This window comes from Sylvia atricapilla, chromosome 18, assembly GCF_009819655.1.
Source record: "Sylvia atricapilla isolate bSylAtr1 chromosome 18, bSylAtr1.pri, whole genome shotgun sequence".
In the NCBI taxonomy this organism is placed as follows: domain Eukaryota; kingdom Metazoa; phylum Chordata; class Aves; order Passeriformes; family Sylviidae; genus Sylvia; species Sylvia atricapilla.
The window spans coordinates 912,948-939,915 of record NC_089157.1 but is presented as its reverse complement, the minus strand read 5'-3'; the positions used below and the strand labels follow the sequence as shown (position 1 = coordinate 939,915).

General features: G+C 51.5%; 1 protein-coding gene across 1 annotated transcript in view; it reads left to right on the top strand.

Annotated features, from left to right (window-relative positions):
* Nucleotides 1–26,968, top strand: part of STX8 (syntaxin 8) — an 87,049-nt gene that overhangs the window by 48,328 nt on the left and 11,753 nt on the right. The window contains exon 7 of the mRNA XM_066331862.1: nt 7,199–7,300. Within this exon, the coding sequence (XP_066187959.1) occupies nt 7,199–7,300 (102 nt within the window). The remainder of the gene's footprint in view (nt 1–7,198; nt 7,301–26,968) is intronic.

The window sequence follows — 26,968 nt, the reverse complement described above, 5'->3', positions numbered from 1 at the left end:
GTGAGACAGCTGGAACACGGAGAAACAAGTTGGTTTCACCCCTTGGAGAAGTCTGTATTTTTGGGGGTTTTTTAATGCTTACAGGAAGTTCTGCCAAAGAAGAGATTAAATGTCCTCAGTTAAATTTGGGCCGGTGGAGGGAGGAATCTCGGTGTTTGCTGGAAATGCAGAGCTGATCAGAGCAGGGAGTGTTGGTGTCCCAGTGCTCTGTGGAGCAGGGAGCACCACGGGGATTTGGGGTGGAGCTGGAGCAGGAGAAGCCCAGGAGTGCTCTCCTGTGTTGTCTTTGGCACAGGGAGCTGCACACCTCAGAGGGGCTGCAGAAACCTGCCAGGGCTGCAGGCAGGGACAGCAATCAGGATTCCTGGCTTTGTGGGGTTTACTGCGGTTTTTTCTCTTTTCACTCTACCTTGACATTACAGCTGGCACACGGTGCTGAGGTTCTTCAGGTTTCTGATGCACTTCCATTAGTTGCAATCTTCATTTCAGAGCCCTGGTGCTTGGAACAATGCTTTGCTTTCTTATTAACTTGTAATTATGGGGTTTGGACATATAGAGGTTGGCATTCCCTACATGATTCATCTCTTTGGTATCTTCTCCTGAGGCACCAGGGACCTGAAGCGGGGAGGGAAAGCCTGCTTGGCTTCTCCCCTGAATTCCAGCCTTACTCTAATTGGTTTTGTGTAGGGGGTTTAGTTCTCTGTGTGTTTCCTTAGGGCTGACTGGAGTCTTCCATGACTCAGTGGGGTCGGCCGTGGAGGTCCATTACTCATCGATAAATGCTATTGAGTGATCCATAAATCTCAATGCGCGGAAAAGCCAAACCATTCCAAGGAAACGTTTGGTCAGCAGCTCTGCTCTGCTAAACTGATCAAACCCCAGGTTTGGTCCTCTCTCTTCCAGGGCTGCATTTCACGTGGCTGCTTTTGCTTGGCTTTTGGGTTTCTCACTCCAGAGACAGAAAGGGTGCAGGTTGAAGATACAGCTGCCAAAACCAAACATGGGGAGTTTTTTTTGCATTTTAAAGAAAACAAGTGAAAAAAAAAAATCAATTGGTTTCAAGTCAGAGCTTTAAAACCTGTTCCACTTCATGGGAAGAGGTGGTCATCCTTCCCAAGGAATTCCATGAGTTAAGGAGAGGATTTAAAAAAACCCAAACAGCTCATGTGCCCTCAGAAAGGTGGTGCTGCTGTGTGAGATGTGGGGAGACACAGGGACGAAAGGAACCAGGTCATTTTCCTGCTCTGGAGTGAGGAAAAATCAGGGAAAACCCCCCCATGGTTTCCTGCAAAATGAAACATGAAGTTGCCCATGTGCTCTAACTCTGCCTCTGCCTGGCTTTCACTGCTGTAAGGAACTGCTCATGTCCCCAGGTTCTGCTGTTTAACGTCTCAGGAAGGGTCTCCTTAACAGGAGAAACATCATGGAGAGCCCATGGCACTGAGAGGGACAAGAGGGACAGTGCCACCTCTGTGTCCCCCTGCTGCCCCTCACGCTGGGGCTTGTCCTCTCCCAAGTGACCCTTTTTTGGCTGGAATGTGCACCTTGATCCCTGTGCCGTACCTCTGTGTCCTCGCTGCTGTTACGGCCCTGCAGAGGATGGTGGAATATTAATCTGTGGTGGGATCTCATGCCCTCAATATCCATTTGCTGGTCAGGCACAGTGGGGTCCTGAAAGGGAGGAAAGAGAGTGGCTGAAAGAGCTGGAACAGGGGCTCCTGCTCCCTGGAAACGTTTGTGCTCCTTGTTTTGTTGGCAAAACAGGATTTTGTGTGGTTATTCACTCCTGGCTGGCCAGGCAGGAGCTCCAGCACAAAGGGCACCTGGAGGAGGTGAAGTGCTGCTGTCCCAGCCCAGGAGCTGGGATGGGCTGGTTTTGCCATCTGCCAAACGGCTTTCCAGGGAAAACTGCTCCCTTGGAGAACTCCTGGGCAGCTGGAGAAAGACTTGATGGCTGAGTGGACACAGGATGGGGCTGCCAGAGGCGTCCGGCCCCAGCCTGGTGGGAAGGCTGTCGGGAATGTCAGCAGAGACGCTGGGAATTTGGGAAATGAGCTGGGAGTGCTGCTGGAGGAGCTGTGTCTGGGCTGTGGGCAAAGCCCAGGCCCTGAGCTGGTCCCTTTGGAGGGGCAGCAGAGGAGAAAAGCAGACGGATGTGTTTGGACAGCGCCGGCTGCTCTGCCTCAGCCCGGGTTTGTGTTCCCTGCCTGCAGGGATGAGTTACAGCTCCGGCCTGGGGGGCTCCTGGCCCCTGGGAGGCACTGAAATTATCCATGCTGTGGCTGGAGAGAAGCACAAGCAGCTTTTCCCAGAAGGTGTTGGTGATCTCAGGAACTCAAACAGAACGTTTCTGATTTTCACGGCAGCGGCAGAGTCTCTGAAGGAAAAAGGAAATGAAGGATGAGCTTTTTTTTTTTTTTTTCTTTCCTGAGAAATTCCAAGGATCCCATACAATTTCTTCTGCTCAGTTTTTTATCATCTGTCTTCCCTTGGTGTCCTGTGCATAAATCTTGACATTTTTTAGCTCTTAGCAGATGTGGTTTCAGGGACGTGGATAAGTCCACCCTTACCACTGCTGCAAGGTTGTTCCTTTCCACAGTTAATGCAAATTATTTAACAAAACCAAAATTTATTTGGTAAAAAAAAGAAAATAGAGAGATGTTTTCCTCACTTTGCTCAGGCTTATTCCAGTAAACACATCTCCCCTCCCTGGGAGGCAGAGTTATGTTGGGATGGGAGAGGGCTGCACTTCCAGCCTCTCCCACCTCTTCCTCAGGGATGCTTCTTCTGACCTGGACCCACGCTCAGCCTGCTCTGCCCTGTCCAAACCACATTGCCTGAGATCAAAACCCGCTGCTGTGTGGTTTTAAACCAAACCAAACCAACAAAAAAAAAGGTATTTCAGAATATATCAACCTACATTTTTCCTCTCATGGGCTGGCTTTGCTGCTCCTTCCCTGGGTGTTTTCTGTGTGGCATTGATCCCAGTTTCCTGAGGGGCTGTCCCTGCCCTCTCCGTGGCTGGTCCCACGGCTGCAGGAGCCAGGGCAGCACTGCAGCCACTCCTGTGTCCCCAGGGAAGACCTGCCATGACTCCTGTCCTGGTTTCAGGCGTACTGACCCCTGATCTCACCATGATTTTGCTGTCTGACACATACCTGAAGAAATCCTGCCCTTGCTAGGGGCTCCATCCCACAGTTTTTAGTTTGGATCACCAGGAAAAGCACCTGGATTTACAGGGACAGATGGTGCTTTCCTGGCAGGAGGGAGCTGAGGAGACCTGGAAGTGCCTCTGCCTTCCTGTGGGACTGGACACTTCCCATGGGGAATGCTGGGCTGCCTCAGCTCCTGGGCAGCTCCAGAACCTCCTGCCTGGCTGGGGGCTGGCACTGCAGCACAGGGACACGTGTGCAGGGAAGGGAACAGCTGGGGCAGTGGGTTTTGAGCAGTCCCTGCTGATGGAGCAGCTCCTGGCCAAGCTCTCCTCCAGCACCTGACCTTCAGACTTCTCCCATTTCGGCTGTGCTTAAACTGACTCCAAGTGTAGTGCTGGGGTTGGGCACTGGGGTTTTTATCTTCTGCTTCAAGATCCTGCTTTTCCCTGCAAGGAGACCTTGGCTAGATCAGTGTTCCTGGCTGAGTTGTGGTTTGCAGTGCCGTGTTACAGGAGTGTCCTTTGGAAGGTCACCAGCAGCCAGCCTGCCTTCCCCGTCTGCTCCCTCCCGCCGGGGGCACCTGCCTCCTGCCCTCCTTGCAGGTCTCTCTCCATCTTTTTTTAGCCTGCTCCTTGCATAGCCAGCTGAATGGGCGGTGACAGGACGTGGAATTGCCAGCTCGAAGGGCAGAGGGGGTCACAGGTGGGTCAGGAAGAGTGGGAACCTGTGGAGTGTCAGTGCTCTGAGGACTTCTGCAGCCATGGATTACTTGGTGCCCACCTAAGAAATGCAGTGCTGATTTTCAGCTCTGCCTCATCCAACACTGATTTCTTTTGCTTTGGAGTGGGGAGAAATATTTCATTTTCAGGGAGGTTGAGCACTGCCCTATGCTTTGGTGTCACCACAGCAGGGGGTTTGTGGGTGCAGAGGATGGATGGATGGATGGATGGATGGATGGATGGATGTTTCTCTTCTGGGGGTTTTTAGTTACAGGGGCACTGTGGCCAGGGGAACCTGCTGGGCTGGACTTCTGGTTCAACTGGGAGTGGGGTCAGGACTCCTTGTGCTTCCCCCCATTCCAGCTGCTCAGACCTCCAGGTCCTGCCATGAGCACTCCAGAATTCTCCAGGTCCCAAGTGAGACATCGAAGGGCTGGGTGCTTTGGGTGCTTGTTGAGCTTTGGGCTGTGTGTTGGGTGAAGTTCCCTGCTCCTCTGGAACCTGACTGAGTCACAAAACATGGGTATATATATATATAAATATATATATATATATATATGTATGGAGAAATGCTTCTTCCAGGATGTCCAGGGCAGCCCTTTGGTTCAGAAATGAATCCTGGCAGGGGGATGGGAAAGGAGAGGCTCTACACAGAATCCCAATTTGCAGTGCCTTGGGCTTTGAAATGATGACAGAAAATTTTCCTGCTCACATTTGTTCTCATTTAGCTACAGCTTGTTCACCAGGATGTTTTTCAAGGAGGGTCTGGTCAGTGTTGGCAGAGGAAAGTCTCCAATTTCCCAAGCATGCTTATCACTTTGTCCTTGACAACGATGGGAACTTGCAGCACTTTTTTTTTTCATGGAGAAGCAAACATGAGCAGTCCTGCCCTTGCAGGCAGCATTGTCCTGCTCTTCCTGTGTGCTGAATCACGCAGGACAGATAAAGTTTCCCCAAAATGTTGTTGGCTTTGCAGATGTCAGAGCTTGGAAAGTTGGGTGGAAATGGGAAGAAGAGCGACTATCTGAACCGCAAACTGAACAAACCTTGGAGCTCAAACAAAATGCCTCCCATCCCTTGGGAAAATGTGTTTTTGGTGTAGGATGGACAATACTGAGTGCAATAATACTGATGAAAAATAATTTTAGAATTTGGCAGTATGAAGGGTTTGTGTCTGGAGCAGAGCAGTGCTGATGGGGTGGATGTGTCACATCCAGAGGATAAAACACAGGGACGTGGTTGATGTTTGCCCTCTGCCCTCCCTTTGTGGGCATTCTGGGATGGTTTGGGCTGCAGGACATGGATCAGGAGCTCATGTTTTAGGAAACCTGTATATTTTTAAAGTACTGAGGTTTTTTTAGAGGCTGATATCATTTTCCATAGGGATTCACTGGAGATGACAGAGTGTTTGTGGAGCAGATGGAAACATGCACTGCAAGGATGATGCTTACATGTCTCAGCTCTCTGGGAGAGCAAACCTCCGTGCTCCGTGTGCCTTGCACATTTCCTTTGTGCCTGCAGAACTTTGATCCTTTTATGTGATTTTTGTTATCTCTGTGTACAATCAGATTGGTTTTGTCTCCATTTGGTACAGTGCTTGTTCCTTGATAAGGCTGAGAACATAAACACCCTCCATAAGGAACATCTGGGAGCTGAGGGAACAGCTGGAGCTGTGTCAGGGGAGGTTTAGGTTGGATTTTAGGGAAAGGTGCTCAGGCTCCCCAGGGCATGGGCACAGCCCCAGAGCTCCAGGAGCCTTTGGACACCCAGGAATGCCCAGGGTGGGATTCTTGGGGGGTCTCTGCAAGGACAGGAGCTGGGCTGGGTGATCCTGGTGATTCCTTTCCAGCACAGGAGTTCCTGTGATCTGCTCTGGGGAGGTGGATGGTGGAGAAAACCATTCCCATCCAGTTCCTGGTGGCACAGGGATGGCAGCAGGGAAGCTGCAAGAGCTGATGTCACACACTGGCGCTGCTGTTGTAAGGACAAGGGCTCCTTGTGTCACAGGGAAGTTTGGGAAGGACAGGGAATGTCCTCTCCACTGTCATCCCCTTTTTCCTTGTAGAGACATTTGGGAAATCTTTCATTTGAGGTAATACAGTCAAAGCAATAAAGACTTAATATAATGAGGCTCCCATCCTGTTGATGGGAGTTGTGTTCTTTAAATGTCCTTCAACCCTCTGCCATCATCCATCCAGGGTTTATGACCCATACCTTTGGGCAGGAGATCACTCTGACTGGATGCTGTGTGCTCTGACTTCTGCTTTTGTTGCTTGAGGGCCACTGAACCCAGGGTTTCCTCAGGGCAGAGCTGCAGTGCCAGCACCTGCTGGGCTCCAGAGGGGCCGAGGGCACGGCCACTGTCCCCAAGCCTGGCTCAAAGGCAGGCAGGACTTACAGACACAGGGATTAACAGTGGGGAGAGTGCTGGAGGTGGAACCAGAGCAAGAGGCTGTGCAGCAGCACTCAGGGCTTGGCTGCTGTCCTCTCCTGATTTCTCATGCACAAAGGAAGCCTTTCCTACCTGCAGGGCTGAGGGCAGCCAGGCATGGAGTGTTCACACACCAGAGGCACTGGCTGTGTGTTCCAGGGAAATCAGAGCATAACAGGCAGTGAGAGGGAAATTTAGTGCCTGAATGTGGCTTTTAATTTTCAGCCATGCCATCAACCACTCTCAGTGTAAGCCTTGTACCTGCTCTGCTTTCCATGACAAAATTAAAGCCATCAGTTACAGGAGGTTGAGGGTGGCTTGGCTTGAAATTTTCCTTTCTCCTCTCTTAAAACTCAATGTAGGGGAAATTTGCCCACTCTTCTTTTCCCAGAGGACCTTCTGGGCTGCAGGAGAGCTGCCAGACCCACAGCTCCAGGAGGGAACCAAGGCAGGACTTTGTGACCTCAGTGGCTGTGTGGTCAGGACTGCACTGAGTGCTCTCAGAAGCCTTTATGAAGATGGTGGCTGTGGTTTAGAGATGTTGTTGTGACCACGCGTTGAGGTGCTGTTCCAGGGACTGAAATTCCAGATTTGCTGTAGCATAGGCACTAATTCCCTCACTTTGGCTCAGCTTGGTGGCTGCCATCATCCTGTACTCCCTGACCTAGAGTGATGCTGCTGTGTCAGGCTGTATTTTTCCCTCCACTTCAGGCTGTGCTTTCTCCTCCCCTCTTGCAGTGGAGCACTGCAGTGACTCTGGAGTCTCTGGTGCGGTGTCTCCCGGGATCAGGAGCTGTCAGTGATGGTCCCCATCCTGGAGCTTTCAGCAGGAGGGTGGGTGAGCAGGGCTGCTGTGGGCTCAGATGTCATGCTGCTGTCCCCTCTTTCCCCAGAGATCATCGACGACCTCACCAACCTGGTGGAGAACACGGACGACCGGCTGCGCACCCAGACCCGCCACGTGAAGCTGGTGGACAAGAAATCCACGTCCTGCGGTAGGAAATGGCCTCAGCACAAACCATCCCACCCCAGGGCACTGCCTGATGACGGTGCGGTTATTAACTGCTGCTAATTGCTGTGCTCCGCCCCCCCACGAGGACAGCTTCTTTCAAAGGCACAAACCCAGCACTCCAAAGGTCTCCTGCAGGTTTGACGGGCTGTGCCCAAGCGCTGGTGCAGTTAATTGCCTTGAGCCGTTTGACTCCAGCGTTGCACAATATCCTGATTGTGCCTGAAATGGTTTGAAATTAGAGCCGCGCATGTTAATTAGCTTTACACAAACTTTGCTACCAGCTCTCACAAAGCTGGCCCAGTGGGGAGCGTTCCTGGGGGTGTCCTGCAGGAATGAGCTCTTAACCCAGCAGCGCTCAGAGCCTGCCGGGCAGGGAATCCTTCCCGGTGACTCCTGAAATGATGTGCAAGCTGCTCAAGCTGAACTGGCCTCCCTCTGCAGGGAGCCAAGGAGAGGTGATAGTCACAGGCAGTTTGGATGGAGAGCTGAGGTTGGCAGCACTGACCGGGAGGGGATGCTGTGGATGGTGGCAGAAATGCCTTTATGTGGGGAGAGTGAGTGAGGTGGTGGCAGTTCAGTTCTGGGAGCAGCCTGTCTGGTTCTGGTGTCTGTGGTTTTTATCCTGCTAGGACACTCACAGTGCTCTGCAGAAATTTGACTTACAGTCAGAAGTTGTTGAAATTTGGATTATGTAGTTCAGGAAAGAGAAAGCCGAGGGCTGCTGTGGTCACAACCTGTTTGTGGCTGGTGGGAGATTTCATTCTGTGCAGTGAGGCTGCAGAAGCTCCCCAGCTTAGACTGGCAATGAAGCATCTTTCCAGCACTGACAATTCCAGGGATTTATTTGGTTCTCCATCAGTGAGAAGCTTTTGAAAGCTTGGTTGATGTAGGCTGATGAAAACCTGTGGCTTCTTCTGGAGGTTAAAGTTGACTTGTCAGAGTCATTTGTCTCCGAGTTCTCTCGTACCAACTGCAGATGGAATTAAAGGCGTGACTGCAGAGTTCATGACTGACTCTTTTATTTTAGATCCTGAATGTTGATGCAAGATGGATTTAATTTAAAACTGAGTGCACTTGAATGATGCTGAGTACCCCTGTGTGCCTTTGGAGTCTCCCCTTAATTCCTGTGGCTTGGTTTTCCTCACGAGTCCAGGGCAGCTCAGCTGGATATGGGGGGTGGGCAGGGAGTCAGACCCGTGACATCCAGGAGGAATTGCTCCCCAGTTTTATGTTCCTCATGCAAGTGCAGCCCCAGACACGTTGCTGTGTGATGAGGCTGTCTCTTTAACTCGGGAAGCCCATCCTGGCTGCCTGGGGAATTTCAGAGGAGGAGGAGGATGATGGGCTGGGAGGATCTTGGGCTGGATTCCTTGGGGGTGACCTCTCTCACCCTTTGCACATTGAAAAACATTTTGCTTTGGTGAGAAGTGCTGCCCCTGGTGCCTGTCCCCTCTGCTCCCATAGGCCTTCCTGTGTTTGCAGAACAATTTGGGCATGAGTAAACACCACATTGCCTCAGATGGCTGCTTCCTCCTGCCCAGACGTGAGCTTTGGAAGAATAAGACCGAGGACCCAGGCTCTAACAGCATTCCTCCCATCCCTTTTCCACCCTTATCCCTGGCACTGGAATGGACTGGTGTACTGGCATGAGAAAGACCCTCCCTGTACATTGATTATCCCTGGGATGAGGCCAAGCAGCAGGAAAAGTGGCACCTGCCAGAGGACTCTGTCAGAGTGCCTTTTTATCATTTAAATTGATAAAGTCTTAGAAACTCTTTGGGTTTGGTCCTTACTTTGGATTTAAAGCAGGGTGAAGTGCTCAGCCTTCCCCCTTGCTCAGCCCATCCTTACTGAGACTCAGGCTCCACTGTGTTCCAGCATGTGGCTGTTAATGTGTTTTTCCCTCCTTTTTGAAATCATGATGTCTTTTTATTTTCCTGATGAGTGCCTGTGCTGGAGCCACGGGCTGTGGATACAAGCGGAGCACACTGGCTGCAATAATGGAATAATCCCTGTTTTACAAGCAGGAATGTAATGCATTAATGGGTGTGTCTTTGTTAGCAGCCAGTATAATCATAAAATCAAAGAATTGCTGGTGAAACCCAACTTTAATCAATGTTTCAACATCTGCCTCTCATGCAAACCTCGTTTCCAGCTGTGGGGGCTGTTCCCAGTGGGGTTTGGGCTGTGCCCTTGGCGTTACCTGCCCGGCCCAGGAGCTGCCTCTGCCCATCCTGGGCCTGGCACAACCCCTCAGCTTGTCCTGGGTGGCTTCTTGCATTCACAGCTGATTTTCAGGGCCGTTTTTCTGGCTGGCCCCAGAGCTGTTGACAGCAGCAGCCCTGGCTGTGCCCAGGGAAGGCTGTCCTGCCTCCCTCAGTGGCCTGGGGCAGCCCCACACTGGTGGCACTGGGATTGCAGGGGAAGATTAACCACGGGCTGGACTCCAGCCTGCTGCATTTATGGAATGATTGTTGAAAATCATCAGTCATTCCAGGCAATGTTTGCACGCTGCCTGGCATTGTTTTGTCCTTCCCCACAGTGAGTGCTGGGCATTAGGAGGGGCAGTGGGACCTATAAGTTCCTTAAACTTCAGAGATTTGCATCGAGCTTTCACCAGAGTGTTCACACAGATCATCAGTCAAGTGTCAGGCTGCGTGTAGCAGCTTTGCTCCAGGAGAGGCTGTGTTCACAATCCTGACTTTTCAGCCTCACCACTGGCGCTTTTGGGTTGGTTTGTTCTCTTTCTTCCAGTCTGAGCACCTTTAGGGCTTTCTGCACTCACTAACCATTTCTCAATAACTTTTCTATTAGAAACTTTAACCCTTAGAACGTCCTCTGAAGAACTGCATTTAAAATTTTGCAAATAAATTGAAGTATGTAGAGATGTAGAGATGCTGGGGGATGTGATGGTTTAACCTTAACCTCCCAGACCCACCCTGTCCCCACAGGAACCATTCCTTCAGTCCCACCTCCAGGAAATGTCTATGAAAAGTCCAGAAGATGTTCCTTGAGATCATTTAGTCCTGTTCTTTGAGTTCATTTAGTCCATGGCTCTGGATGCTGGTGGTCACTGGGGTCAGATGAGCTGGTTTTGGTCAGGTTTTGTGGTTATTGAGCACCAGAACCAGCTCAGGTCAGTGCTGCACTTGCACTGCTTCTTGTAGGGCTTCTCCACACTGGGCCAGCTGCTTCCTGCCCCAGTGACTCCAGAGAGGTGCAACCCAAATCGTGGCTCACACCAGTTTAAACTCACATCCATCAGTGTCCAGCTGCCTGGGCTGGCGTTCCAGGGTTCACTGAGGCTGCAGAAGCCCTCCCAGAGCACCGAGTCCAGCCTGTGAGCAGTGCCCCCCTTGTCACCCAGCCCTGAGTGCCACATCCAGCCTTCCTTGAGACAAGGACCAGAGCACTGAGCTCCTCCCCTTGCTCCCAGCCTGGCTGCAAAGAGAGGTTTGGTGCTTTGGGGTAACTTTTCCCCATCCTTGAGTTTTGTAGTGGGATTTTTCCCTAAAGACACGAGTGGGCAGCTCCCTGCAGAGACGGTGGTTAAAGCCAGGCTCTGGCTATGATAAGAACATCCTCAAGTGTTTGTGCCTGGAGGAGCCAAGGGGATTCAGCAGCTCAGGCCACAGCTGGAAGCCCTGGTGGCAGGTGTGACCTGTGCAGAGGTGATTCCCTCTGTGTGGAGTCAGAAATGCTCTTCTACCCTGCAGAACCAGACCATGAACTGGGGAGGGCACCTGGGCATTGCTGGTTCTGCTCCTGGTCCTACCCCAGTCACTCTCTGGAGTTCTCCTGCAGCCAGGGAGAAAAGCTGCTTTTGTTTCCTGGGGCAGCAACACAGAAAATCATGACTTTGTCACTGGAAAAACAAGCAAAAACAAACAAAAAAAGCTTTTATTTCGGATAGATGACTGTGTCCATCCCCTTACAAGCAGCCCAACCATGTTCTCCCTGCGTGCAGCCCTCTGCCCTTTCAGATGAATGAGGAGAGTGAGGAACAACCACAGCAGATCCCCTCTGGGGTAGGAGCTGTGTCCTGGAGAGCAGCACCCCACTGCACAGAGCAGCTCTCCCCCGGGCCTGCTTTCCTCCTGTTCCACAAGATGGCAATGCAATCTAATCACCTCCCTCAGCCCAGGTAGAGGCTCCCAGCTGCCCTTTGCCTTCCTGCTCGGGGAGGGCTTGGGGATGCCAAAAGCAGGGTGTAAACTACATCAAATTAATCTGGACCAGGTGGGGTTTTCTTTTTAATCTTAGCAAAACACCTGAATTAAAAACAGAGCTTGGCTAAACCCATTAATTGGAGTTTTTGGAAGGTTTGGTTTGTTTTAAAACAGGGTAGCTTGGATTATATAAGGTTTCCTCTAGAAACTAATGATTCATGCAGGCTGGGGCCTTTTCCTGCCAGGTTCTGTGATCTCTCTGTTCTAAGTTTTGCTCCTTTTTGCCATGGATTTAATTTGTTTTATAAAGCACGATGGCAGTTGCTCAGGTTTGTTCCTCTGACGTATCCTGTGTGTTTAGATGAGCAAGTCCCCATCCATTTGTTTTTTCCCCCTGTGGAGAGGAGGAGCTGGTTCAGTTGCCATGAATTCAGCCTTTCCTGCAATCTGACTCTTGGAGAGGTTACACTGCTGTTCCTCAGCGCTGCCCTGACGACTGCACTGCTCTGAGTCACCTGTCCAGCCTTCGATGGGATGAGATTTCTTGGCCTGGCAACTTTTCTCTTTCCCTGAGATGAGGCCCGTGCTGGTGGCAGTGTCCTCCAGCCTGGTGCTCCCTCCTGCAGTGCCCCTGTGGCCCCCAGCCAGCTCATGGCCTCCTCTTCCTCCTCTTCCTCCTCTTCCTCCTCTTCCTCCTCTTCCTCACACTCACTCTATTCACTTCTCAAATATTTGCTAGTGCTGAGGTGCTGGAATGGATTCAGCTGATGAAAGAGGATGGACCTAAGCGGTCATAAATGGGGGTTTTTTTGTAAAAAAAGGTGGTTTGGATTTTCTTTGAGACTCCCCTTCCAGGTGGGAAGCACAGCATGTGCTGGTGCTGTCAGCTCTGTGTGTGTGTTGAGCAGGAAAAGATGGGACCTTCTGGGTCAGAGGATCCCTTCAAAATAAAGATCTGAGAACAAGCTTGTTTTTTCCCCCCCATTACTCCCATTGGAAGGCTGAAATGGTCATAAACTTATCTCCAGCCTGGACCTGTCGGGGATACTTCATGATGCCCACGTGCTGCCCTTGTTCTGCTGTCCTCAATAGTTCTTTCCTCTTTTTTTTATTTTTCCCCTCAAATGTGTGTGTCCAAGAGATCACTCAGTGTGTCCTCCCAGCTTCTGTTTTGCAGGGCTGATCAAGTGTCTTTACATTTGAATCTCCTAGATTAATCGGTTTCCTGCCAAGTCTTTTTTTACACTTCTTCCTACTTAAACCTTTTGGATGTTTAACCACAGGAAGTGAGTGCAGCATCCCTGGAGCCTTCTCACAATTCTGGGTTTTTGTGAACCCCTAAGCTGGCTGGTCCAGCAGCTCCAGCACTTCCCTGGCTTGGAAATACTGCAAGTCCAGTGTGTTGGTGCCTCAGTCATCCTGGTTTTGAGCTCTTTGCCTGGGCCTTTCTCACTCTTGAACATGTTCCACTCGAGTTCATTTTCTTTCCAGCTCACAGCAAAAACTATTTATCCCCAGAGTGTGGCTTCCTCTCCCATCCCATGGAATTCCAACTTTCCTCCATTCATCTTCACAGTTCCCCATTTTCTCCCCCGTCCAGTCCCAGCTTTCCTGTGTGCTGCTGCTGCTTTCCAACTTTGTGTCAGCAGCAGCTTTCATTAGCACACTTCCTTCTTGTGCCAAGGTCATTAATAAAGGTATTTAATAAGCTCAGCCTGCTGACCATTCCTGGAGGAGCTCTGCCCGTGACCTCCATCCATCCTGATCCTTCTTTCAACGCCACTTCCCCTTTCACCAGTTTCCTGCCCTTCCAGTTCTGCTAATCCCCAGTTTTTCATTTCAGGATTTCCCATGTGGGGCTGGATCACTTTGCTGCAGCCTGTGTGGGTAGGATCTGTCTCACTTCTTTGTCTAGGAAGTTCATTATCTGACCAGCTAACCTGGTTAGCTCTGTGTGATCTGATTTCCCCTCAGTGCACTCCTGGTGTTTCCTACCCTCTTCTTGGTTTCATGTTTGAATTAGCCTTGGTTTGCTCTGGAGCCTCCATCCTGCCCAGGTTGCTCAGACAAGCCTGGGGTTGCTCACAGCTGGTTCTTCCTTACATTTGGTGGGTGGCAGTTGTGTGGGTGGTGCAGTTCCCCTCTGGTTCTAGAGGGATCCCTATTTTTGGGCTCATGTCCTGGCTGAGGCTCAGTGTGAAGGGAATGGTTTGGGTGCATCGGTCCTGCCTTCATCAACCAGCTCATTTCATTTAATGAGGGTTCATCCTGTGACACTGAGACCCTCCAGAACCACCACAGCCTTTTCCATGCTCCCACCAAGCCCTGGCTGGGTGGATTCAACCAGTGGTCATTTAAAATCACGGAATCACAGGGTCACCCAGGCTGGAAAAGCCTCTGAGATCATCCAGTCCAGTTGTCGATGTCCTTCTTGTCATCAGGGGCACAAAACTGACCCCAGCAGTGGGGGTATCCCAGCAGTGCCAGCACAGGGATGGGCACTGCCCTGGGGCAGGTGTCACCAGGTGCCACCTGGGCACCCCTGGGCTCATTTTAGCCACAGTACCCCCAGGGCCTTTCCCACCAGGAACTCTGCAGCCACCCTGTCCCCAACCCCTTCCCAGATGGTTTTTTCCATCTGTGGTGACCCAAGATATTCATCCCTAAATATTCTCCCTAAATATTCACCCCTGGGTGGTGCTGGCAGACAGGGACAGGAGTGAATTGCCCATCCAGGCTGCACAGCAGGTGTGCTGCAAACCCAGGGTGAAGGGCAGCCACAGTTGTGTAAAACCAGGTGGGGAAAAGTCCCTTTCCTGGGGCACAGTGACCAGGACCTGCTCCCCCAGGGCTTGGAGACTGCAGAACAATCCCATGGTTATTCTCAGCCCTGATTTTAAGGACGCCCCGAGAGTGGTGTTTCTGGGGCTGGGCTGTGAGGTGTAAATCAGGCAGAGGTGGAAGCCTGGAGCAGTGAAATGCCAACCTTCCCCATCAGGAGACAGGGTGAGGGGAGAGGGGGAGCAAAAGGCAATAGAGATCTTCTTAATTACATTTGCATATGCAGCTGTTCAAACAGACTGAACTTCACCAGTGCCTGTTCATACCCATCAGGGGATTTAGAGCAGCCGTTGTCAACCCACGAAGAGGGATCCTACAAATCTGCTGGTAAAATAAGCCCCTGGGCACCCTGCTCACCCAAGCTGTCCATCACTGCAGAAGGCCAAGCAATTAATTGTATTTCAATATTGAAAAAAAAAATGGAATTGTGTGAAACATCCCAGAGCAAGTGCTTACAGCCTGGTTTCCAAGGATACATGTTGCAGAATTAAATCATTAATTTATATTTCTGAAAACGGCGATGAAATGTGTTAATTTGTACATTACCAAAGAGGCTCAAACTTGCCTCCTTCTGCCTTTTCTTCCCTAATATGCTCAATGACAAAATAATTGCTCTCCCTGATCTGGAGCTGAAACACAACGGTGTTCAGGCTCGGGGATTTTGTGCCACGTTAAAACCTCAATTAGGGGGAAAATCATCTGGCTTAAACGTTCGTAGTAATTCCTGCAGACTGAAATTCTGCCTTAATCCCAAATGCTGAGCCTTTTGCAGCCTCTCTTGGTGGTGTTGCCCTGAATGCAGGGCAGAGGCAGAGCTGTGCTGAGCACACAGAGCAAGGGTCCAGCATCTGGAACTGTGCTTCCCCAGCCCCGGGCACTGCAGGGACACAACAATGCATGAGGATGTGGTCAGGGGAGAAATTAGTCTGCTAGGGACAAGTGGTTATGTTGTCTCTTCAGGGCTTTGTGAGATGCATGGAGGATGCTGATCCCACCAGAATCCGGGGATATAAATCAACAGGGGCTGGGATCTCAGCTATTTCTTGTTTTGCGAAAGTGCAGTGGGATTCCTGCCACGGTGCCAGTGGGCTGGGGAAAGAGTGTCCCCAGGCACATGGGAAGAGCAGTAAGGAAGCCCTGCCCTCGTGGGGGATTTGTCAGGTCTGGGGGTTTCTGGTGTTGCTTTAGAAAATGGATTGACTTAAGGTGAAACCCCCAGATTTTTGTGCAGCATGCATCAGGAGGCATTCAAACACAGGAGTCCTGCTTCCAGCTGAGTGTTAACAAAGCCGTGTTCATCCCACATCTGGGATTGCTGGTTGTGTTTTGGGAAAGGAGAAGGGATCTGTGTCCAGCCAGGCCTGTGGGGAGGGCAGTGTCACTGTGCTCGGGGTGCTGGGGGCTCTGTGGGGCTCAGGTGGGACCAGCCCCACAAAGACTGGGGGGTCCCCTGTGACCCTCAGGAGGTTCAGCAATGCCAAGGGCAGGGTCCTGCACTGCCTGGGTGGGGATGGATGGGGAGCAGGCCTGAGGAGAAGGGCTTGGGGTGCTGGTGATGAGAAGCTCAACGTTCCCTGGCCGTGTTCTCTGGCCCCCCAAATCCCCCTGTGCAGGGCTGATCCCAGTGTGGCAGGGGAGGGAAGGGAGGATTCTGCCCCCTCAGGTGAGACCCCACCTGCAGAGCTGCCCCAGCCCTGGGGAACAACAGCAGAGGGATGTGGAGCTGCTGGAAAGAGCCCAAAAATGGTCAGGAACTGGCTGGGAGAGCTGGGGGTGCTCACCTGGAGAGGAGAAGGCTCCAGGGAGAGCTCAGAGCCCTGCCAGGAGCTCCAGCAGAGCTGCAGAGGGCCCTGTGGCAGGGGTCCATATTTAAATACAGGTCATTTTTGCAGATTACACCCCATTGTGCTGCAGCTGAAGGTGTGAGTGCAGCCCTGGGGAAGACACCTGCAGTGTCCCTGTCACCTGGGCTGCAGGTGGGCTCAGTGTCACACAGAGGTGCTGGATGTCCCACGAGGGTGACACTGAAGCTGTTGTGCCTTCCCTGGAGCTGCTGTTTGCTGTGACTTCCAGAGGAAAGCAGAGGAGTGACAGTGGAATGTCACCGCTGTTTGCAGAGCCAGGACTGCTCTCCTGCCTCAGGTCTGCAGCAGCAGGGTGGGATTGGAGGCTGGAATGTGCAGCCTGTCTGCTTCAGAGAGGGAGAGAAAGGGTTTGTTTCTGCTGCAGCATGAGCAGCTCCTGCCAGTGGCTTTGGAGTGACATTCTGGAGGGGTCTGGGCTCTCTGGGTGTCAGCCTGGGACACGTGGGGCACTGGCTGCATTGAGGTTGTGTTGTACCATGTCCCCAGATGGATTGTGACACAGAGTAGCTCCTGTATAAAAATATCTCCTAAATATTCAAAAAAACCTGCACCAGAACATTGCTCTTGTGGCAAGGCAGACAGTGCCACTAGCCCTGTTTCAGTGGAAACTTCCTTTTCCAAGCCACGCTTGCTGAATCCGTCTGGTTATTGCATTTATCTCTGAGATGCATTGGGAAAACTTGGAAAACTTGGCTCCAATTTGCAGTAGCCTTTTGAGGGGGGTGCTGCAGGCTCCCACCTCACCCTTGGGTCATTGTGTGCCTGATAATTAATGGTGTTTGTCACTGGGGCTGGGGGAAGCAGGGAATGGTGCAGGGTGTCCCCAGCCTCTCCTTCCCACCCCTCCTCTACAAACATCTTCCCCTGGATGCTTTCTTTTGTCAGAGGCCTGAAAGAATACACTTATTTTAAGCTTCTATCTGCTTCCACAGAGGGACAGTTTTATAGGATACAGACAGTGCCTGCTGCGATTTTTATGGCCTGTAGTTTTCTCAGCAAATGGTTTTGAGCACAAGTTGGCTGGGCTGGAATGACCTTCTCTTGTTCATTACCTGTCTGTTGAAAAATATGTGTGTGGTGGTAGTTAGAGAGCCTTGATTGGGGTTATTTTAGGTGGTGCAGGGAGGTCTGGGCTTTCCCTTCCCTCCTCATTATCAAGCAGCAGAGGCTGCCTAGGGCCTGGTTTATTTACCTAATAAACTGCCTCTTTATCGTCTAGGAAATGCTCACATTTTTCAGCCAAGAAATCCTAGTAACAGGCAAACAGAGGTCTAGCAGTCAGGTCTGGGGAAACAACAAAATGAAGGTCAGCTAATATTGCTGTTATTCTCTTTCCTGGTGGCCATGACAGCAGGGGTGGTTTATTTGAAGATCCCAGACTCGGAGTCATTGCTCGCATTGTTGGTCCCCCGAGCATGGGAGGCTGTGCCAACACTTGGGATATTAATGTATTCCACAGATCAGTGAATGAGGAATTCCTCTGCACGCCTTTCTTTGGGGGAAAAAAGGGGAAAAGAAAAAAAAAAAAAGAAATCCCCTTCTCCCCCCCTTCCCCTTTCTCCCCACACTTTGTTTGCCGTGGCTTTGTCCGCGGGGTGTTGCTGGGCATCCCTAATGAGCCTGGCAGGATGGGGATGGGGATGGGGATGGGGATGGGGCCGGCTCTGGCTGCTGCACAGCGGCCAGGACACAGCTCCAGGTGTGCCAGGAGATGCCCAAGGAAGGAGAAGGCCCATCTGGGGCACTCACAGCTCCCTGGTTTGCTTCCTCCCGGGAGAAAATCCTGCCCCGTGCCCGCTGCCAGCGCTCCCTCAGTGCTCACCCCAGCTCCCAGCCCAGCCAGCAGCTGCTCCCAGGGCAGCAGGAGGCAATTCCTGCTCCTGGGTGACTGTCCAGGCAGGGAAAGGTGGGATCTGCTGGGGAGGAACACGGTGATGGGAACAGAGCAGGGCAGCGGGGGCTCGCTGGGATGGATGTGCCGAGATTTTTGGTGGGAATAAGAGCCTGGGCTCCTGAGGAGACAATTATCCAGCAATAATGCCAGGGCTCAGGGAAAGGCATCTGAGCAGGCTTTTTTAATATATATTCCGTTCCGTCGCAGGAATCGTACTTAGATATTTTTTATTATATTCTTTGATCCCTCATGGAAATGTTAATGAGACGAAAACTCCTAAAGAGCTCTCCAGACGCTGGAGAGAAGGGTGCGCTGAGGCACGGCCCCTCCGAGGGCTCCTGACACACAAGCAGCCCCTTTGTTCGCTCCTTTCTGTCCCGGAGACACGTCTGGAAGTGCCGGGGAAGGAGAGGAGCTGAAGAGGCCGGGAAGGCCGGGCATTCCCATTGACAGCGGGAAAATCCCGCTGCAGCTATTGAGGCGCAGCTCGGGCGTTTGAAGTGTGCACAGAGCTGCCCCACGGCCGTGCGATGGCCGCCTCTCACCCCTTCATTCACCAAGGGGCCTTTGTCCCCACGGGCTGGGGACGTGTGGGGCTCGGCCCCCAGGCACAGGACAGCGGCTAGGGGACAGGGACACGGCTTCTGTGCCACCGTGCCAAGCACAGGGCAGGGACAGGGAGCTGCCACAGGTCACTGCTGGTGTGGGAGGTGGCACTGTCACAGATCACTGCTGGCACTGTCACAGGTCACTGCTGGTGTTGGAGGTGGCACTGTCACAGGCCACTGCTGGTGTGGAAGGTGGCACTGTCACAGATCACTGCTGGCACTGTCACAGGTCACTGCTGGCACTGTCACAGGTCACTGCGGGTGTGGGGCTGGCACTGTCACAGGTCACTGCTGGTGTTGGAGGTGGCACTGTCACAGGCCACTGCTGGTGTGGGGCTGGCACTGTCACAGGTCACTGCTGCTCTGGGGGCAGAGGGAATTTGCAGTTTTACTGGCATTTACCCCTCGGCTGCTTGTTTCTGGTGACCTGTGAGAGAAGGCAGGTGGTTTATGCAGCACCGTGTGTGTCATGAGGAGCAGATTTTGAACATCACAGGCATTATTGTCCCAAATCACAGGCAAAACTGTCTCAAATCTGCCAAATTCAAGGAGTTTGGGAAGTTTAACCTCTGCAGAAGTTGAAGGTATTCCTGGCTTTAAGGCTTCTCCCTGGGCTTGGAGATTTTATTCAGCTCTGAGGTCTCCAGCTCCTGCAGGGCTGGATGTGTTGGTTCTACTGCAGTGTCTATAAAGTCTGGGGGATCCCAGCAGAGAATGTTTTGTGTTTAGCTCTAGAGCATTAGCAAGGTGACAGTGCTGCTAAAAAGCTTTGGAAAAGCACCTTTGTGGAGCCAAAGTGACTCATGCCTGCTAGAAAAGCAGCAAATGTTTTTCTGTCATTTAAGTAAAATACAAAAATATTAATTTCCCACCTTGATATTGAACTAAAGACTCAAAAGTGAGGGGGAAAAGGCCCGTGATTAGGCCTTCTAGAAAAACAGCAGCAGTGCCAAATGATTCATGCTGGTATTTTACAACATGGGGCAAGGCAGTGCCATAAACAGGAGTGTTCCCACTTCCCTGAGATGAGATGATGGGTTTTCTTCCTGTGGATTGTGCGTTCTGTGTTTTCAGACCTAGGAACCCTCCATTTGTCTCGTTGTGTTTAGACAGGACACTCAGATCCCCTGGGAGTTGGGTCGAGGTTTAAATTAAAGCTGGTCCCCAGTTTTTGTTAGAGCTGCAGGTCTGGGTGTTGGGTGTGGGGGAGAAGTGGCTCTCCAGACTTCTCACTGCACCTCAGCCCCTGGCTGGAATCAGAATTCCTTCATTTCTGTGCCTTTCCCAGCGTCACTGCTTCTGCTTTACTGGTTTTGCTGGTGATGACAGCATTGGTAACACTTCCTTGGTTGCTTTTGTGTCCTCTGAGCCACTTCCAACATTAAGTGGTTCAGTTGTTTGCCATCACCTTCAGTACTTGGGAGATGCTGTTTGCTCTGGATCTGGATGCGGCTGTGCCCATGAATGCAGGATGAGCTTCAGTCCTCCTCCTAGTTCCTGTGTCCTGTGTGGAGCATTCACAGCACATTTGTGTGGGAATTGTCGGGGTTAACAGAGAAACTGTTAGCCAGGAATATCAGGACAGGAGTGAGCTTCAAGGTCCCTTCCAGCCCAAACCATTCTGTGATTCCATGATTCCAGGATTCCCAGGCTTGCTCCCCTTAGCAAATCCAGGCTGCCTTTTGACTGCCAGAGGAACGCTGCAGATCATCTTCCCAGGAAGGAAAAGTAGAACTGATTCTCCTTTGCTGCTGTGTGAATGAAGATCAGAGTGATGCCGGTGGCTTTTTGGTGCCCATCTTTTCTCCTGCCAATTCTGGCAGTAAGGACACGGTTAAGTCATCAGAGGGTTCGGAATTGGGGAGTATTTAGGTTTTAAATGGCCTGGAAGTTGAGGTGGCAGCTCCCAGAAGGGAATGGTAGGTGGGCACTCAGGTATTTTTATGGGATGTGACTGAAGGAGTTTTACAGCAGACAAGTTCCAGTCGTCTGCTTCCTGCTTGGCTTGGCACAGGACCCACAGAGCCCAGCCTGAGCTGAGCCTGGGCTTGGCTGGCCTCTGCTCAGTGCCTGTGGGCTGTGGGCTGCCTCACCTGACACCCTGAGGTTTGGGGAGACCCCATCTCCTTTTCATGCCTTCCCTGGGGATCAGGGAGGCAGGAAATGTGTCATTTCTGCTCTTGGGTCTTTAGAGAATCACAGAAGGGTTTGGATTGGAAAAGGGGCCTTAAAGCCCACCCAGTGCCACCCGTGCCATGGCAGGGACACCTCCCACTGTCCCAGGCTGCTCCAACCCCAGTGTCCAGCCTGGCCTTGGGCACTGCCAGGGATCCAGGGGCACCACAGCTGCTCTGGGCACCCTGTGCCAGGGCCTGCCCACCCTGCCAGGGAACAATTCCTGCCCCAGATCCCATCCAGCCCTGCCCTGGGCAGTGGGAAGCCATTCCCTGGGTCCTGTCCCTCCATCCCTTGTCCCAGATCCCTTTCCAGCTCTCTTGGAGCCCCTTTAGGCCCTGGAAGGAGCTCTAAGGTCTCCCGGGAGCCCTCTCCAGGCTGAATAACATCAACTGTTTCAGCAGGAGAACTTGTGCTTTCCTCCCCAGAGCCATCCCACCATGCAGCTCCCAGGCAGATGAGCCCTTCTCATCAGGTTGGTCACTGGGTTTGTGCCATTTATCCTTTTAGGTACCAGAGGTGGAACCATCCCTGGTGGTGGAGTTTCTTTTGATGGAACTAGACTGCACTTCAGGAGTCCTTAGCTGTCTAACTTCTTGCATAAGAGACTTTCTTTGTGAGGTATTTTTAAAGACATCTCTGATAAAAATACCACAGGTGGGAGGGAGAGCTCTCGGCACGCTCCCCTTCCCCAGTGTGATGGGGTTACGCCCTTTGCTTTATATAGATCCAGAAAATGGGGGGGTTGTAATGCTTTAGATAATGGAGGGTTGCTGAATAATGCTGTAGAGACTCCTGTTAAACTTGGAGTCTTTTGTGACACGAAGTGTAACACAGCCCTGTCTGTGGAACAGCCTCTCCCAGAACCTGTCGCTCCTCACGGTGCCATGAGTTGGCAGAAAGTCAGGAGTGCTGCCAGTGTTCCAGGCAATTAATGCCCAGCCCGAGTCCCTGTGCTCTGTCAGGTCCTGGGGAGAGCAGGGAGAGGCTTCACCCATCTCCCACGGGGCACCCAGAGCTGACTGGGCTCTCAAGGCCACAGGAGCACAGCCCAGCCCCAGCCCTGCAGCACCCGCTGCCTCTGCTGCCACAAATGGGATTCTGTCCCCTCTTTTGGACTGCAGGAGCTGCTGTGCTGTGCTGGGTTTGTTCAGGCTCAGGGCAGACAACTGCTGCTCTCCTGTGCAGTCCTGGGTGCCTCTGAGGGCTCCTGTCTCCACTGCAGGTGACATTGCTGTAGCTCGCTCCAGAAGCAATGATCATTTTCTGGAAAAAAAAAAAAAGAAAAAAAAAAAAAAAAAGGGGGTTTTAGCATGACCTGCTGGCTTGCTAAACGCTGCTGCAACTTCTTCCCCTGTAAAATATTTAACATAATATTCCTCTTTTTGGCGTGGCGGGAGCAGCTAGATGGAAGTTCAGTGGGAAATGAATATTTAATGCCACCAGGGAAGGTTCCTGATTGAGGTGGATCCCGGAGCTGGTGGTGAATGTGCACTATCAGGGCCGGGGGGATTTGGGGTGTGAATTTCCCAGGGTCTAATCATCTCATAAAGCTGCTGAGTGTGACTCCTTCCCCAGTAATCTACTTAACTCAGTCATTTAGCCCTCCTCTTGCCTTGCCAGGAGAATGAAGCTCCCAGGTTGTTTGCATGACAAGTAGCCCGGGATTGTCTGGGCTCTGAGGAAGATGCTGGGAGTTAATTGGAGCAGCTGGAGTTGGTGGTTTCCCATGTTCACTGAGAAGCAGCCAGCTCTATTTTATGGGCAGCTCTATTCCAGGCTGCACCATGTGTTTAAAAAAAAAAAAAAAAAAAAAAAAGTTTGCCTTCCAAAGGATGTTTTTCTCCACCAAAACGAAATCTCGAGGGAAAATGATGTTTGGTAGCTCTAGAATTATTGGATTTGCAGATAGAAACTGCTGTGTTAATGGCAGCTACTGACTGATGACCAAAGCAGCTAACTGGGAGATGTTCTTGGCAGCTGGTCCTGCTAAAAACCTCCCCTCAAAGCCATGAAAACCACAGTGAACAACATCGAAATAACCAAAAAAATTAAAAAAAAAAAAAAAAAGGCTGCTAACAAGCACAAACTAATCTCTGCATCCACCTCTTCATTTTAAAATTAAGGATACTCCATTAGAAGTGTTGCCTTTAAAATTTTATTAGGATTCCCTCCCACCAAACTTTATTTGTGCTAAACATAAAAGGAGAAGCGTCCCTTCATCTCTGTTTCTAATTTGCCTGCTCCTGAAGCCAAACGTTGTGAGTGAAACTCCTGCTCGGAGAGGGGCTCTGTGATCCGTGGTCAGCCTGTGCTGCATTGGATGAGAGCAGAGGCAGAAACAGAGGCTGAAGCACTGGAGAAACTGTACAGGTTTTATTTAAATTACTGCCATGTTCTGTGGCTTGCTGGGAATCAAACCGTGCCAGGCATCATCTCCCTGCAGTCCCAGTGGTGTGCACCTAATATGCATTTCATTAACCATTTGCAGATGACTTTACTCCTGCTGTAATGCTGCGTGTGCAGCGTGGAGCTTTTGAAGTGATTGAGGCAGGAATTGATGAAACCTTAAAAAAAAAAAAATTCTTTTAGCATGACTGTTCACACCCAGCCCTGGCAGGGTGACACCAGGCTGGAGTCGTGCTGTCACTTTTCCCCTCCGTGGCTCAGAGTCTTTTGTGAGTCTGTCTCTCCCCCTGTTCTGGCCTCCAGCTGCCACAGAGGTGGGTGCAGATGTTGGGGTTCAGCTCCATCTTCTGAAAATCGAGCTGGTTTGATTTTTCTGCTTCCCAGCCTGTTTCGGATTTCACAAATCACAGAACTACAGGCTGGATTGGGGCAGAAGGAACCTTGAAGATCTTCCTGTTCCAGCCCTGCCATGAGCAGGGACACCTTCCACCACCCCAGGGTGCTCCTTGGGCACCTGCAGGGATGGATCCAGGGCTGTCTGCTGCTCCTGCCCGGTGCTGGGGGTCACAGCCCCCAGGGGAGCTCAGAGCCCTGGTGGAGCAGCCCCATTCCTGTCCTGGAAGCAGCCTTGGAGCAGAGGTGGAAAGCCCACGCCGAGTTCTCCATCGGGGAGAGCTCTCCAGTGCCCTGCACAGATTCCACAGGGCTCTGCCTCCAGTTCCCAGGGGGAACGGCAGCACCCAGGTGGGGTCCCTCTGAGCACAGCTGGAGGCTGCAGGGTGCTGCCTGCAGCACCAGGGAGAGCCCAGAGCCCCCAGGGGCCTCTCCCTGCTGCCCCACGCCTGGGTGAGCCCAGCTTTTGGCAGCATGGCACCACATGATCCGTGGGGTTTTAGGAGGAAAGATAAACATGAAAAATCATTTATGTAAACTGTCTATGAGCTGGGAGGAAAATCAGAATGAAATCCATGTTGCAATTCCAAAAGTGCATGGAGAGGCATATTTGTTTTGTGACTCAGAAGGATGTAGCTGGCTTAGGAGTGTAATTTTAGCAGAGTTGTATCACTTGGTTTGAGTTAAAGCTTTGCAGACAGCAGGGTCCTCAAAACAATGTAAAATCTGGGGGATAAACGGGGATCCTTCCCATCAGAGCCCACGTGGGCTGGGGGGGAAGCTTCCATAGGCAGCATTTTCTCTGCACTGCAGATCCCCTTTCCCTTGGAGAGATCCTCAGGTGTGGGATAGGAAATGGGGACTGGCAATGGGCATGGCAATGGGGCTGGCAGTGGGGACTGGAAATGGAGACTGGAAATGGGGGACTGGCAATGGGACTGGCAATGGGACTGGCAATGGGGATGGCAATGGGACTGGCAATGGGGATGGCAATGGGACTGGCAATGGGACTGGCAATGGGACTGGCAATGGGGATGGCAGTGGGACTGGCAGTGGGGGATGGCAATGGGAGACTGGCAATGGGGATGGCAATGGGACTGGCAGTGGGACTGGCAATGGGACTGGCAATGGGGATGGCAATGGGGATGGCAGTGAGACTGGCAATGGGGACTGGCAATGGGGATGGCAATGGGGATGGCAGTGGGGACTGGCAATGGGACTGGCAATGGGAGACTGGCAATGGGACTGGCAATGGGGATGGCAATGGGGGACTGGCAATGGGAGACTGGCAATGGGACTGGCAGTGGGGATGGCAATGGGGGATGGCACTGGGGGCTGGCAGCAGCAGACCCTTCCCACAGCCGTGGCTGTCCCGTGGCTGTCCCCCGGCATCCCCGGAGCCTCCCGGGAGCAGGGCAGGGGCTGGAGGCCGGTGCCATGCCGTGGTGCTCCCAGCCCCGCAGCAGGCAGCCCGGGATTCCCGCAGGCAGCCGGATTCCCCAGAACACTCCTGCTCTTGATCCCCCACCTAGAGCTGGCCCCGCTCCCCGTTCCCGTGCTGGGATTGTGGAGGGCTGCGTGCTGTGCTGAACGTTCCCTTTCTTCTGTCAGCCAGGGACTTGCGACTTTCTTAATTGTGGATTCTTCTAGTTAATTGGGAGTGTTTGGAAACGCCTTGCACCTCAGCGGGGTTCAGTCCTGCGGGGTGCCAGGGGCTTTGTTCCCCGGCCAGCAGAGCACTCCAGCCTGGCTGGGAACACTGCAGCCGCGGGAGGCTCGTGGATTGCGGGGCACTGAAGGGTTGAGCCAATACCCAATTTCCTCCAGTGATCCCGGCTCAAACGGTGACATCCAGGAAAGTGTTCCTTGAATCTTAATGCTGCCTTAAATAGCCAGGACTCCGGCTCCATAGTCGGGAGCAAAGGCTGAGAGCAGCGTTCGGAGAGGTTCTTCTGGGAATAGAGGAAAAGTCACGGTTAAAGGTGATTTTCCCTCTCTCCTCCCCTTATTTTTCCTTTCTCTTCTGTAGTAGCAGGGCTTTGCTTTAACTGTGGTCATCTTCAGCGAGCTTTTAATAAATGAAGAGGAAACTGGAAGGGTTTGGAAAAGTCTGGGATAAGCAAACACTCCAGAGGGACTTGTAGTGGCAATATGATTAATAAGGGACAGTGCTGGTAATTCTATCAAAACAGAGCTATTGCAAAAGCATATGGAGCATCCCGTGTTTGGGCAGGAGCAGCATCCAGACAAATGATCCAGGGAGATTTATGTGCCTCCTTGCTGGGAGGGTTTCTTTCCCCCCCTGGAAGTGTGAGAGGAAAAGCTCTGAAGACTTAACCATAGGATTAGACTCCAGGAAAAAAGAAAAGAAATTAGTAAATCAGGCAGCTTATGGCTCCCAAGTATTTTTATGCTGGTTGTTTGTTTGATAACAGGCTCCAGTCCTTACACAGATTTTTTTTCCCTTAAATATGTTTATCTTTTTTCTCTGTCAACCCCCACACGTATCTGGGAATAACCTTAAGGAGCTGAAAAGGGGAAATGTTCTCCAAAAAGAAAATGTGATACAAAATACAGAATCCTGGAGTGGTTTGGGTTGGGAAGGACCTTAAAGCTCCTCCAGTGCCACCCCTGCCATGGGACCTTCCACTGTCCCAGGCTGCTCCAAGCAGCTCCAGCTGCTTTTACTGTGGGGCAGTTTGGAGCTGTCATGGGGAGGCAAAAGCAGGGAACTGGAGTTAAGAGCTTATAAACTTCTCAGGTTTTAGGAAAGTACAGAGATGAAATGATACTGTGCTTTTCCCCTCCTCCTTTCCTCCTTTCTCTCTCTCTCTTTTTTTTTTTTTTTGACACAAAATGAGAGGGGACCTCTTGCACTGCACGTGCATAAATTGTACAGGTTTGGCTCTGCTCGAGGCTGAAATTAAAAAATAAAAGAAAATCAAATAGTCATCCTGACACATGAGACAATGCAGTCGTCCAAAACCAAAATAGTTCTGTGTAGTACTCTGCATTTAGGAGTCAGAGATCTGTGTGTGGGCTTTAAGAGATGCCTTGCCTTCTTTTTTTGGAGAAGAAACTTCTGTTAACATCTAAGTGATGTCAAGAATTCAGCGAGGATTGAATTCCCTACTTCATCGGCATGACATTTTTGCATTGCTACTGAACTCTGTTACTTTATCAGCCTCCTGCTCTTCAGGATCCATTTTCCAAAAACTTTTAAAGTGATTGTGCAAGTCAAACCTAATTTCTTATCACAGCTCTTGTGTATATTGGCTCAGTCGTTTGCAAGGCATT